Below are 12,135 nucleotides of genomic sequence, written 5' to 3' on the forward strand. Positions count from 1 at the left end.
TCTTGGTCCATGATAACCCCCAGAATCCTGTCCTGGTCTGAGGTCCGGGTTCTGAGCTGCACGCTGACATAAACATTCCTCCCCGGGTCCAACCACACCTCCCATGGATTTTGTCTGATTATCTGAAGACAAGCATGGCCCCTCCACTCGGTCCTCTGTTCACTGCCTTTCCCCCTGCTTGTTTGGGGCCACAGCCACCTGGGGCCAGTGAGACGTAGAGCTGAGGGTCACCTGCATCGTTATGGTGGTTCTTTTATGGTCTGAGCCAGTGTAGGTGTTAAACAGAAGAGGTTCCAGGATGGAGCCTAGGGGGACTCCACACGTGACTCTGGACCGCTCAGATTTAGGCCCCGTCCACACGGAAACGGCGTTTCTAGTGACTGTAAACGCTACTTTTTGTAAACGGTCCCAGAGTGCACAAATCTGTAAACGACTACCGTTTTGTCTCCGTGTGGACAGCTATCTGAACCTTTATGAAAGGATTACGTCACACACAGCGTAGCTCTTTTACCACGCCTGCGCAGGTCCGGATTAAACAACAATGGCGGACTACAGGGTTGTGTTGGTGCTGCAGAAGCGACTGAGCTTGTTTTGGCTTTATCAGCAGAATCTGATGCTCCTTTACCACCACAGAGAAACACACACTCCAGATGTTCTTAAATCCACCACAGAGAAACACACACTCCAGATGTTCTTAAATCCACCACGGAGAAACACACTCCAGATGTTCTTAAATCCACACACTCCAGATGTTCTTAAATCCACACACTCCAGATGTTCTTAAATCCACACACTCCAGATGTTCTTAAATCCACACACTCCAGATGTTCTTAAATCCACACACTCCAGATGTTCTTAAATCCACCACAGAGAACAACCAGAAGGGCCACTGTAAGAAATTTTGTGTTAGTTGTTTGTGGTCTTCTTCTCTCGTTTGGCGGTGTCCGTATCAGCGTTACAGCGCCACGTACAGGCTTGGCATATGCACTACAGTGTTTTCAGCGGTTCCGTGCTCACACGGATATTTCCTGCAACAATCCCGTCGTTACAGAAGACTTTTTCAAAATGAAACGGCAATATATTGTTTTCGTCTCCATGTGGGCGGGGCCATAAAGGTACCAACTGACATGATTAGTCCCTGTCCTTTAAGTCGGCCTCAAACCAGTCTAGAACTGTACCGGACAGTCCCACCCAGTTCTCCAGTCGTTCAACTAATACCCCGTGTTCCAAATTATTATGCAAATTGGTGTCATAAATGTTTTTGTTTTTCAGTTAAACTCATGGATGGTTTTGTGTCTCAGGGCTGTTTGGATCACTGGAATCAGTCTCAGACACCTGTGACCGTTAGTCTGCCAGGTGAGCCCAGGGTTAGGGTCAGGCCCTACACAGCTCAGCCTCCCACTAAGAAGAGGAAACTCTTCAAACAACTGTTGATTTGGTAACAGAAACTTCAGAGAACCTGGGGTTTAACGGGACTGGAGTCAGTATGTAGCACACCTGTAACACTGCTATGAACAGTCGTTACATTTGTTTTTATCAACACTTGTAAAACTACGTTATATGAATCTCCTGATTTAAAACATCACCTGAGGTGGGACTGTGTCTTCCTGACTTTAACTCCAGGTTCCTCATCCCCCTTACCAGGCTGATCTCACTAGTTTGATCATTCACATCCTCGCCCTCGGGGCCCCCTGGTTGTGACGGGGCCCTAAGCAGCTGCCTATGTTGCTTCTGCCTCGGCTGGCTCTGGAGAAAAGTTGTAATTTTCCTCTGATCAATGCTTGGTAAAGTTAAGACTTAAGTCCAGAACTCAGGTAAAATGACTCCCTCTGGATCAGGCCGATAACCCAGGGTCTGTTTTAGGCTTTCTAGGTGTTTCATAAGAGCGGGCAGTACTTCAGATGTTCATCATTTCCTGACTATGTTTGGTTTTTCTCCAGATATTGACGAGTGTGGCCTTAATGAGACTCTGTGTGGCCCTCATGGCTTCTGTGAGAACAGACTGGGCTCTTTCCGATGCCTCTGTGACCAGGGTTACCAGGAGTCCCAGGACGGCCAAGGCTGTGTAGGTAAGTAGGTGACTGCCCCGCTCTGACTGGGTCTCTGATGTCAAACAGGAGTCCTGGCTTGTGCTGGTGCTAATAAAAGTGAGGAGTTTGTTCCTAAAAGAGTCTCTGCAGTCATCTGGAAGTGGTTTGGTTTTCAGACTTGGACCTGAAGGAAACCACTGTCCGCTGTAAAGTTTGTATAAACTTTGTGGTGACTAAAAGCAGCAGCACGACTCATTTCTCCCAGTTGTTAGACCAACGCACGGCGGAGTGGGTTAATGTGTGGAGGAATACACAGAACAACAGCTGACATGATCAGCATCCACAGGTTTACTTCCTTCTTCTTCTGAGGGGAACAGTCGGCCTAGCCCTCACATCATGCCCCGTGTAGTCCCCCAAACCCCGGTTCAGGTCTAAGCTGGGCTCCAGTCCTGCAGGTCACTCCCTCTCTCGTGCTGCCTCTGTTCTCTCATCATCTCTCACTGTTCTGCTATACTGGAGTCACTTTGAGAGCCCTGTCAGAGACCAAGTCTAGGAGAGAGATGATGAAAAGGACAGCAGCTGAAAAACTATGCCATGACACTTAAACAGGAACACCCATTTCAGCCAATAGAATCCTTTATAGGACTGTACTTTGCTTTAAGAGTCAGGAGTTAGTTTTTGGCTGTTGGATCTCTGCAGGGCCTGGAACAGGAACCTTAAACTAGGACTAGAACTGTTTTTGTTCAGGCTTCTCTCCAGGTGCCTGACTGTTGGTGAGGGTTGGATCCCAACAAGCTACCGGCCCTAACTTCTCTTGCTTTCTTTATTCTTTCGGTGAAACTTGAGCTGACAGAGCCTTTCACATATCCACTGTACCAACATGTCTCACATCTACACTGGTCTGTTTCTGAGGAGGGAACAACCTTTAAAACAAATCTCAGACGGGATTAGATGAATGTTCTCTCACATTTTTTACAGGCCAATAAGAGCGAAGAAACAAACAAAGTGAGCATGCACAGTGGCAGACACGCTGCTGGTGCTGTGGACTATCAGTGGAGCTGGTGGGAGAAACAAACCAAAGCTGGTCAGGAGTAAAAACACCTTTCCATCAAGAAAAACTCTCAGTTGGGTTCTGTGGTCTCTGGTTCAGTTCTAAACCTTTACAGGTAAACCCCACCTGTCACTGCCACCTGGTCCTCAGCGACACTGATTGGTCTGTCCGTCCTCAGAGTGGGCACAGTGGTTTCAGACTGGAGCTTTCAGAGATGAATCTCATGAAGTGAATTTAAGAGCTCTCAGATGTTTCTGAGCTCCACAGAGGTATGCCGTTACCAGGCAGTGAACCTACAGTCGTTGGCTAAGAAGACTGACCTGATGACCTTGTCCTGTACCGTCAGGACTGTTCATAAGCACAGTGGTTCTCAACCTTTTCTGCCCCGCGACCCCTAAAATATAGGTGCCAGAGTCCCAGGACCCCAGAGGCCGCTCATAAGGAGGGGTAAGAGGGTAGGTTTCTGGAACCCAGCCAAACCGGGGGCCCATGGAGGTCAGCAAAATCATGGTCCATTGTGAAGTTAAGCTGTTAAAGACTACATTTTATATTTGACCTAAATAATAACCCTCTTATCAAAGAAAAAAGACCTCTTTCTATTTGTTTGTGTGGTAAATACCCTTCTTAAAATGAAAATAACTTTTGTTAAAAAAATATTTATAATAGGTGAGAAACTGCTTAAATTAGTAAATAATGGTGGAGAAAGGTGGGAAAGGTGTTGAAATTGGATTTTTAACGAACAAAATTTGGTTAAAAGTGGCAAAAATTAGATAAAAGTGGCAAAAAATAACCAAAACTGGATTAAATTGGCAAAAAATTGGGTGGACTGGGATGAAAAATTGATATAAACTGGCAAAAATGGGATAACTGTGGTTAAAATGGGCAAAAAGTGGTGAATAGAGCAATAATGAGGCAATAATAGGCAGTAAGTGGTTTAGAAGGGACAAAAACAGGCGAAAGAAGTGGTGGAAAGGAAATACAATTGACACAAATAGATGTTAAGTGGTGATAATGTGCTAAAATTGGCAAAATTGGTGTTAAAAAGTGATGAAAATGTGCTAAAAATGTGGTAAAATTGGTGTAAAGTGGCAACAGAGTAATTTAAAAAATATTCTTAGTTTTTTTTTTTAAAGCATCTGGTGACCCCCTCTTAGTGTCTCGCAACCCCAAATGGGGTCCCGACCCCAAGGTTGAGAACCACTGCCTTTGGTTTCCAAGATTGGATTTTGTCCTTCACAGGCGGCGCTTCAGCTCCGCTGGCAGAGTAGACAGAGATCGATGGTGGTTTATTGTCACTGCATAGTAAAAACACAACAAAGTTAAGTTTGGCAGTCTCCTCTGTAGCAGCAAACCCACTGGTCCCAGCGGTGGTCAGACATCTGCAGCCTTACATCATCCATCCTGCTGGCGAGGGAGCATACATCCGGATGAAAGATGGTGGTAGGGCAGGTTTGTGTGGCGCCTTCTGGCACAATCCCGTCACTGCCTCCTCCCCGCTAGCTGTAGGTGTCGTGCTGCTCCACGTCCTCCTCCTGTCAGTCTCTGAGCGCCCCGTTCTCTGGATAATCTCCATCAGGAAAGATGGCGTGTGGGCACGCTGTCAGTTCTGGTGTAAGTGTAGGGATTTGTTTTGCTGCTAGCGTCGCTGCATTCGTACGTGCTGCTCCATGCTACCTCAGTCGGTAGCTTTCAGTAGTCTCCTGTTGACCAGGCAGTGTTCCCTGGCAGGTACTGGCAGTTGTTGTTAGCTTTTAAGCTAGCCAGGGGCTGTAGATAAGACTGAGGTCTTTGTTTCACCTTTTTTGGGTTTTTCTTGATGGAATTTTCCCGTTCTTTCTCTCAGAGGTGTTCTGGACCATCCATCACAGGTTTGAACATATGTTGTCAACTTCATTGTGGAAAACACTACAATTCCAAGATATGACTTAAGAGTGCATCTTTCTTGCTGCTAACTGCTCTGGTTGCCCGGCAACAACCAAGGCGTAGTAGTAGTAGGCGTCGGTCAAACGTAGGCGTCCAAACGCACTGATCCTCAGGCTCGGTACGTGTTTGGTTCATGTCTTCTTCCACTCTCGCCCCGTATTCCTCTCTCTCTTCAGCTATCCCATAAAGGTATCTAAAAACATCATTACTAGAGTGCCCTGGGTGGATGGACAGGTACGACCCAAACACTCGAACCTTAGACGCCCACACAGGTGTTCCACTCAGGTGGGGAGGAGTTATGATGTCACCAATCCTAACGATAACAGGTCAACCAGTCCTTCTACCAAAACAGGCCCATAAATGAACGGGGCAGTTGAGCTGTCAGTCCAAACAACGATCCTGAGAAGGTCAGTCATGGTCTCGGTCCCTGGGGTTAGGGTTAGGGTCCTGTGGGTGTCCATACCTCGGTCATCACTGGTGCAAACTCAAAAAATGAGAACGTCCTGACAAAATTAATGTGTTCTTCACACCAGGCTTTGAGAAATTTGAATTCAGCGTCTCTTAACTGTTCCTCCAAACTCTCAAAGGAAGACCACTTAGTGGTGGTCCTTAGTCCACTGTGGACTGAACCTCCACATGTCAGGTCATCTCCTGGTGTTGGTCTACATAACACAGCCCAGTCTAGCAGGAGATTTATTTTTTATTAACCTTTATTCAACCAGAAAAAAACCATGAGATCAAGAACGTTACTGCTGCGTTAAATGGCCCTAACTATTGTTGTAGATTTAAGGGTTAAACCCGTCCCGATACCTTTGGCGTTCCTGGATAACCCTTTAAACCTTTAACAGCAGCACGGCCAAGCATTGTGGAAGTGGAATCTCAGTGCAGATCACATGCAGCTGCTGTTAAAACCCGGCGATTTTCTCCAGCTTTGGTTTAGAATAGAGTGAGTTGGGTGGTACTGGTGGTTTTCCTCAGGCTAAATGAGCCCCGCTGCTCCCGTCGAGGCCAGTTCCTCCTGCAGGAAGTACTGTCAGAGGACACGCCCCCCTGCTAACCTTGATAGACACCTTCACTCACAGACTAAGATGCAGGCGTGGTCTACAACACCAAAACTCCCATCACACTGTGACTTTTATACACACCGGCTGTCCGTCTGTCCTTTGGACGAGCTGCTGGGTCCCTGAGTCCAGTCCAGCCAGCTGCCTGGTCTCCACTGCCAAACCGCCGCTGTACTGTGGCGAGCACAGATGGACTCACTTACACACAAACACCACCCTTGAAAACCAGCAGTGATGGTGAACCACTAACCACTGAAAATGTGTGCCGTCTCTCCGTCTTCCTTCCTCTCTCCTATCAGCCAAATCGCTCCTCTTCCTTTTATCTTGTCTTTGTATCCTGTGGTTTAACCCCCCCCCCCCCCCCCCCACCGTCTCTCTGAAGAATAAATGATTGTCATATCAAATTTCCACCATGAGACTTTCACTTCTGAATGCAGCTCTGCCCCCTTCTCTGGCTTTGCTCTCTACATGGAAATAACAGCCATGAAAAAGTCTTTGGAGGGGAGAATGAATGTTATTAAAGCTTTAGTAGCACCTTTTCATGGCTCCACACCTGGGACAGCCCAGGCATGGTTTAGACTTCCCCTCCATGCTTCTGTCTAGCCCTTTCTTGTTGAGTAAGAATGCTTCATGGGAATTTCTGAAAACTTTGCACAAATGTTTACTCTGTCTCAAGGACAATATGGTTAGATCTTAGAGGTCAGAGGTCAAAGGGCAAGGCCATTTGGCCTCAAGCTCATCCCTTCCTTGTTTACAAAATATCACAAAAAACTCTGACAGCCTTTCTTTAAACTTTCTACAGCGTGTCCTGATTCAAGGACAAACTCAACATATTTTGGATTCAGGAGAAGAAAAAGCACCGAGCCCTTCTGTGTGATAACTGTGGACATTTAACTGACCCTAACTGTAACCCCTAACCCCTAACCCTAACTAACCCTAACCCTAACCCTAACCCTGATAACCGTGGACATTTAACTGACCCTAACCGTAACCTCTAACCCCTAACCCTAACCCTAACTAACCCTAACCCTAACCCTGATAACCGTGGACATTTAACTGACCCTAACCATAACCCCTAACCCCTAACCCTAACCCCAACCCTGACCCTAACTAACCCTAACCCTAACCCTGATAACTGTGGACATTTAACTGACCCCAACCCTGACCCTGACCTTATCAGACATCTATCTGCTTGGAAGTAGTTCTGGTTTTCAGTTGACGGAAAAATAAAAAAGAGTGAGAAGAAGCAATGTGTCCAAAAGTGCAGAGTGCAGTGCTGGCCAGAATAATGAAAGGGCCCCTCAGTATGTGGTGGGGCACTGACGCCTAGAGACCCTGGGTAAGGTTAACTTCCCCTCTAATCAACCAGACCAGGGATTATCAGCTGTTCAACATTTTATCTCAGAAAGAAACGCCAGAAAGTCACCACACTGCATTTTCTCATCTGTTGAACATTTGAGGGCGTCTGTGGCTCAGGAGGTAGAGTCGCCATCTCTGCTCTAGAAGGTCGCGTGTTCGATCCCTAGCTCCTGCAGACACATGTTGATGTGTTCTCGACACTCAACTCTACTCTATGGATGGGATGGGATGTGTGTTGAGTGTGTGTAGAGTGTGTGTTGTGTGTGTTGTGTGTGTGTAGAGTGTGTGTAGAGTGTGTGTGTAGAGTGTGTGTTGTGTGTGTTATGTGTATTGTGTGTGTTATGTGTATAGAGTGTGTGTGTTATGTGTGCAGAGTGTGTATTGTGTGTGTTATGTGTATGGAGTGTGTGTTGTGTGTGTAGACTGTGTGTAGAGTGTGTGTTGTGTGTGTAGAGTGTGTGTAGAGTGTGTGTTGTGTGTGTAGAGTGTGTGTAGAGTGTGTGTTGAGTGTGTGTTAAGTGTGTGTAGAGTGTGTGTAGTGTGTGTAGAGTGTGTAGAGTGTGTGTAGAGTGTGTGTAGAGTGCGTAGCGTGTGTGTAGAGTGTGTAGAGTGTGTAGAGTGTGTGTAGAGTGTGTAGAGTGTGTAGAGTGTGTAGAGTGTGTGTAGAGTGTGTAGAGTGTGTAGAGTGTGTAGAGTGCGTAGCGTGTGTGTAGAGTGTGTGTAGAGTGTGTAGAGTGTGTAGAGTGTGTGTAGAGTGTGTAGAGTGTGTAGAGTGTGTGTAGAGTGTGTAGAGTGTGTAGAGTGTGTAGAGTGTGTAGAGTGTGTAGAGTGTGTGTAGAGTGTGTAGAGTGTGTAGAGTGTGTGTAGAGTGCGTAGCGTGTGTGTAGAGTGTGTGTAGAGTGTGTAGAGTGTGTAGAGTGTGTAGAGTGTGTGTAGAGTGCGTAGCATGTGTGTTGAGTGTGTGTAGAGTGTGTAGAGTGTGTAGAGTGTGTGTAGAGTGTGTAGAGTGTGTAGAGTGTGTAGAGTGTGTGTAGAGTGTGTAGAGTGTGTAGAGTGTGTGTAGAGTGTGTAGAGTGTGTGTAGAGTGTGTAGAGTGTGTAGAGTGTGTGTAGAGTGTGTAGAGTGTGTAGAGTGTGTGTAGAGTGCGTAGCGTGTGTGTAGAGTGTGTGTAGAGTGTGTAGAGTGTGTAGAGTGTGTGTAGAGTGCGTAGCGTGTGTGTAGAGTGTGTGTAGAGTGTGTAGAGTGTGTAGAGTGTGTGTAGAGTGCGTAGCGTGTGTGTAGAGTGTGTGTAGAGTGTGTAGAGTGTGTAGAGTGTGTGAAGGTTTCTCCAGAGGTTCCTCTGACGTGGCTGCACACTGCTCTTCTCCTCAGATGTAAATGAGTGTGAGCTGCTGAGCACTGTGTGTGGAGAAGCTCAGTGTGTAAATGTGGACGGCTCCTTCCTCTGCGTGTGTCCCAGCGGGCAGGAATACAACCACATGACGGCCAAGTGTGGGCCCGTTCCCACAGGTGAGCCAAAAGAAGAGCTGAGGACCTGAAGGGGGTCCAGATGCTGAGGGGTTTTCTATGTGCATTTATTGGGCGGATGACAAACACAAGCTGGAAATCAAGCAGCAGACGTGGATCTTTCTTTTCCAGCCTCGTCGGTGGAGCGTAAGGAGTGCTACCATCGCCTGAACGACGAACACCTCTGCGAGAGCGTGCTGACCAGCCATGTCACCCTGCAGGAGTGCTGCTGCACGCTGGGGGCCGGCTGGGGGGACAACTGTGAGGTCTATCCCTGTCCTGTCAACGGCACAGGTGAGTACCAGAAGGACAGGTGAGAGGGCAACGGCAGACTAATGTATTCACTCTGTTTCCAATGCAAACCACGGCTGAGCATGGGCGGAGTCTTTTCAGGGCCCTGACCATGAAGAAGGACTAAAACATGTCTTTAGTATTATGGACACTTCAACCCAAATCTCCTTTCCCCCTTCAGACCAGTTCAACCAGATGTGTCCATCTGGGAGAGGCTTTGTTCCCACTGAAGACCTGCTTTATGGCGTACCAACGTCTGACAGTTATAAAGGTAAGACAGAGGAACTAGATGCTGTGGATGAATCCACCAGAGACCACCTAGCTCTGAATCAGGACAAGCACACACTGCTCCCACTTCTTAGTCAGGTCCGGTTTTACTATGTATTCAAGCTTTAAATGGCTGAGAGAACAGTTTTAAATCTGTCAGACAGTCAGCTGCTGTTCTTTATTGCTGTTTTTCACAGTTAGAGCTGAGATGATGCCGCCTTCTTTCCTTTTAATGGTTAACACGTCCATTTTCCTGTGGTTAAGTTCATGTCGATCTTCAGGTGTTCCTTTTTACCTTTCAGAATAAAGCAGGTCTGTAACAGGAAGTCAGTTACCCTTCAGCATACAAACATTAGGAACAATATTGCATGGTATTTTTTAACATTTATGTTTTTCTAATGAAACCCTTTAAACTGAGTGACTTATCAGACAGGAAGCACACAGCCATGGGCCTCAGGCGCTGAGAGAGCAGCCTCCCTTCCTGAGGCTCTTAAAAAAAGGATTTGTTTCCTGCATGTGTTCTGGCCAATCATGGCGCAGCGTATCAGCGTTGAATCCAGGGATGCCATTCTAAAGCTGCAGAAATGTAAGCGAAAATATCTCAGTCGCCCCCTTGTGGCCGGCCGCAGTACTGTCATTAGGGACTGATTTTACAGGTGAATTATTGGGTAGAAAATAATGTTTCAATCAGAATGTGTGAATCAGACCAAAGTTTTGCCCCCAGCAGTGTTAGTTAAGGGAAGGTTGGCCCCTCCTACACTTTGAGTTGTCCTCTGCTTTAATGCGGGAATTATTAAAACCAGAACTACATTTCTGTTTTTTGAACTGTGTGGGACAAAAAAGTGACTTTAAAAAAAAGACTTTTTATGATTGTAGAGGACAATCATAGTTGTCTACTAGAGTGGAGATTATGAAATTTTGCAGTTATACTACATCGCATTGCTAAAGAAGGAGGGTTGGCGTGGATAAAAATGAAAGTTGAATTAGTTCTCTGTGAACATTTTTAGATAATGTTTGCCCACTGGGGTAGAAAGAATCAATTCTGAGCTCTTACATCTGAGTTTGAAGATGTTTTATCCCTCAGTTTGGAGTTTTACTGACCGACGCAGGAAACAAACAGCATGTCAGGTTGAACTGCCTCCAGTTCTAGCATGGAGAACCACAGAGAACCGCTGCAGGTATTCTAAGACTGAATTTGAACAGAAACATTTTGAATAAAACTGATGAAAACTCAAGTTTTGTTCCAAAATTCCCATCTTACAGTTCAATAATGCTCAGTGTTTGATTATGATGCCTGATAGCACCAGTTTTAATGTCGTCGACTAAAACTTAACTGAACATAACTGAAACCAGAATAAAATGTAATTTAGTTTTCATCGGACATTAAAAATCCACCAGATTTCTCCACTGTGAGTAAATCTGACAAAAAGCAAAGCATCTCCAGGACCCCAGGGTTAGTCCACAGAACATACTACCATCATTTAGCAGGAGAAAACATGCTTGGACTAGAAGTAAAGACTAGAATGTGACTTTTTATGGACTAAAACTAGACCAAAGCTAGGTAGAAATGACTAAGATGTGACTAAAACTCAAAGATGTGATGAAAAGACTGAGACTAAAGTTAAAGATAGCTGTCAGAATTAACACTGGATAATGTTTACAGTTAATTCTGCTGAGCTGCTTGGCATTTGTGACTCTCCGTTTCCTGTCTGGATTTTGAGGACATTATTGGAACACCTGTCACTGTTGTCCAGTAGGTGGCGGTGTAGGGGATTTAGAATCATTCCATCAACACTTCATTGAGTAGAAAAGCGTTTAGAACAGCTGTTCACTGCTGTGACCAGTTAAAGGTCTGCAGCAGCAGCAGGATCTGACTATGTACTGGGATGCTAATGTTACACTGGCCCATGTGTGCCTTTCATACCTCTGTGGTTGATCCTGGTTCTGTACTGGGACACTTTAAAAGCCACCAGTCAGCATAATGAGCCGTCTTCTCTGTTTTACAGATGCAGATGAATGCACACTGTTTGGACAGGAGGTGTGTAAAGGAGGCTTCTGTTTAAACACTGAGGGGGGCTACGAGTGTTACTGCAAGACGGGACAGGACTACGACCCGGCTAAACTGGAGTGTAAAGGTCAGGACACTGGCAGAGAAAGAACATAAGCCTTCATCAATCTCATCTATCCATCATGTGTTGATAGCTACAGCCTGGATTACCTGTGGGCTATACCTTAGATTTCTAGATTATTTCATAGCCAATCACTGAGAGTGGTGGGTCAGGAAGGCTTCAATGTGAACCTTTCAATTAAACATTTAAAATGGAAGAGCAAAACACAACACAGCTGCTCCTTTAATATACAGCGTCTTTAAAAAGCATTCATTTGGATGTTTTAGCCTTTATCGGCTTTATAAATCAATCATGGTCCATATAATTTGGCTTTTCTGACCAAAAAAATAACAACAAAAGTTTTTAATGTCTAAGTGAAAACAGATTTCTACAAAGTAATGTCCAAGAAAAAAAATCTGTTAAATTTAATAATTTATTGCATAAATATTCACCCTTTAAAGTGACTGAGCTAATCCAACAGAGGTCCAGCTAATCAGGTAGGTCAGTCAGTAATCGTAGTAGAAAGACACCTGACTCTG

The 12,135-nt window shown here is 45.6% G+C and overlaps 1 protein-coding gene across 1 annotated transcript in view; it reads left to right on the forward strand.

Annotated features, from left to right (window-relative positions):
- LOC121511318 (latent-transforming growth factor beta-binding protein 1-like) overlaps positions 1 to 12,135 on the forward strand; it is a 75,329-nt gene that overhangs the window by 46,508 nt on the left and 16,686 nt on the right. Inside the window, exons 12-16 of the mRNA XM_041789956.1 lie at positions 1,941 to 2,069; positions 8,796 to 8,933; positions 9,063 to 9,224; positions 9,403 to 9,492; positions 11,495 to 11,623. Of these exons, the coding sequence (XP_041645890.1) occupies positions 1,941 to 2,069; positions 8,796 to 8,933; positions 9,063 to 9,224; positions 9,403 to 9,492; positions 11,495 to 11,623 (648 nt within the window). The remainder of the gene's footprint in view (positions 1 to 1,940; positions 2,070 to 8,795; positions 8,934 to 9,062; positions 9,225 to 9,402; positions 9,493 to 11,494; positions 11,624 to 12,135) is intronic.

Source organism: Cheilinus undulatus, linkage group 1 (genome assembly GCF_018320785.1).
Source record: "Cheilinus undulatus linkage group 1, ASM1832078v1, whole genome shotgun sequence".
NCBI classification, from domain to species: domain Eukaryota; kingdom Metazoa; phylum Chordata; class Actinopteri; order Labriformes; family Labridae; genus Cheilinus; species Cheilinus undulatus.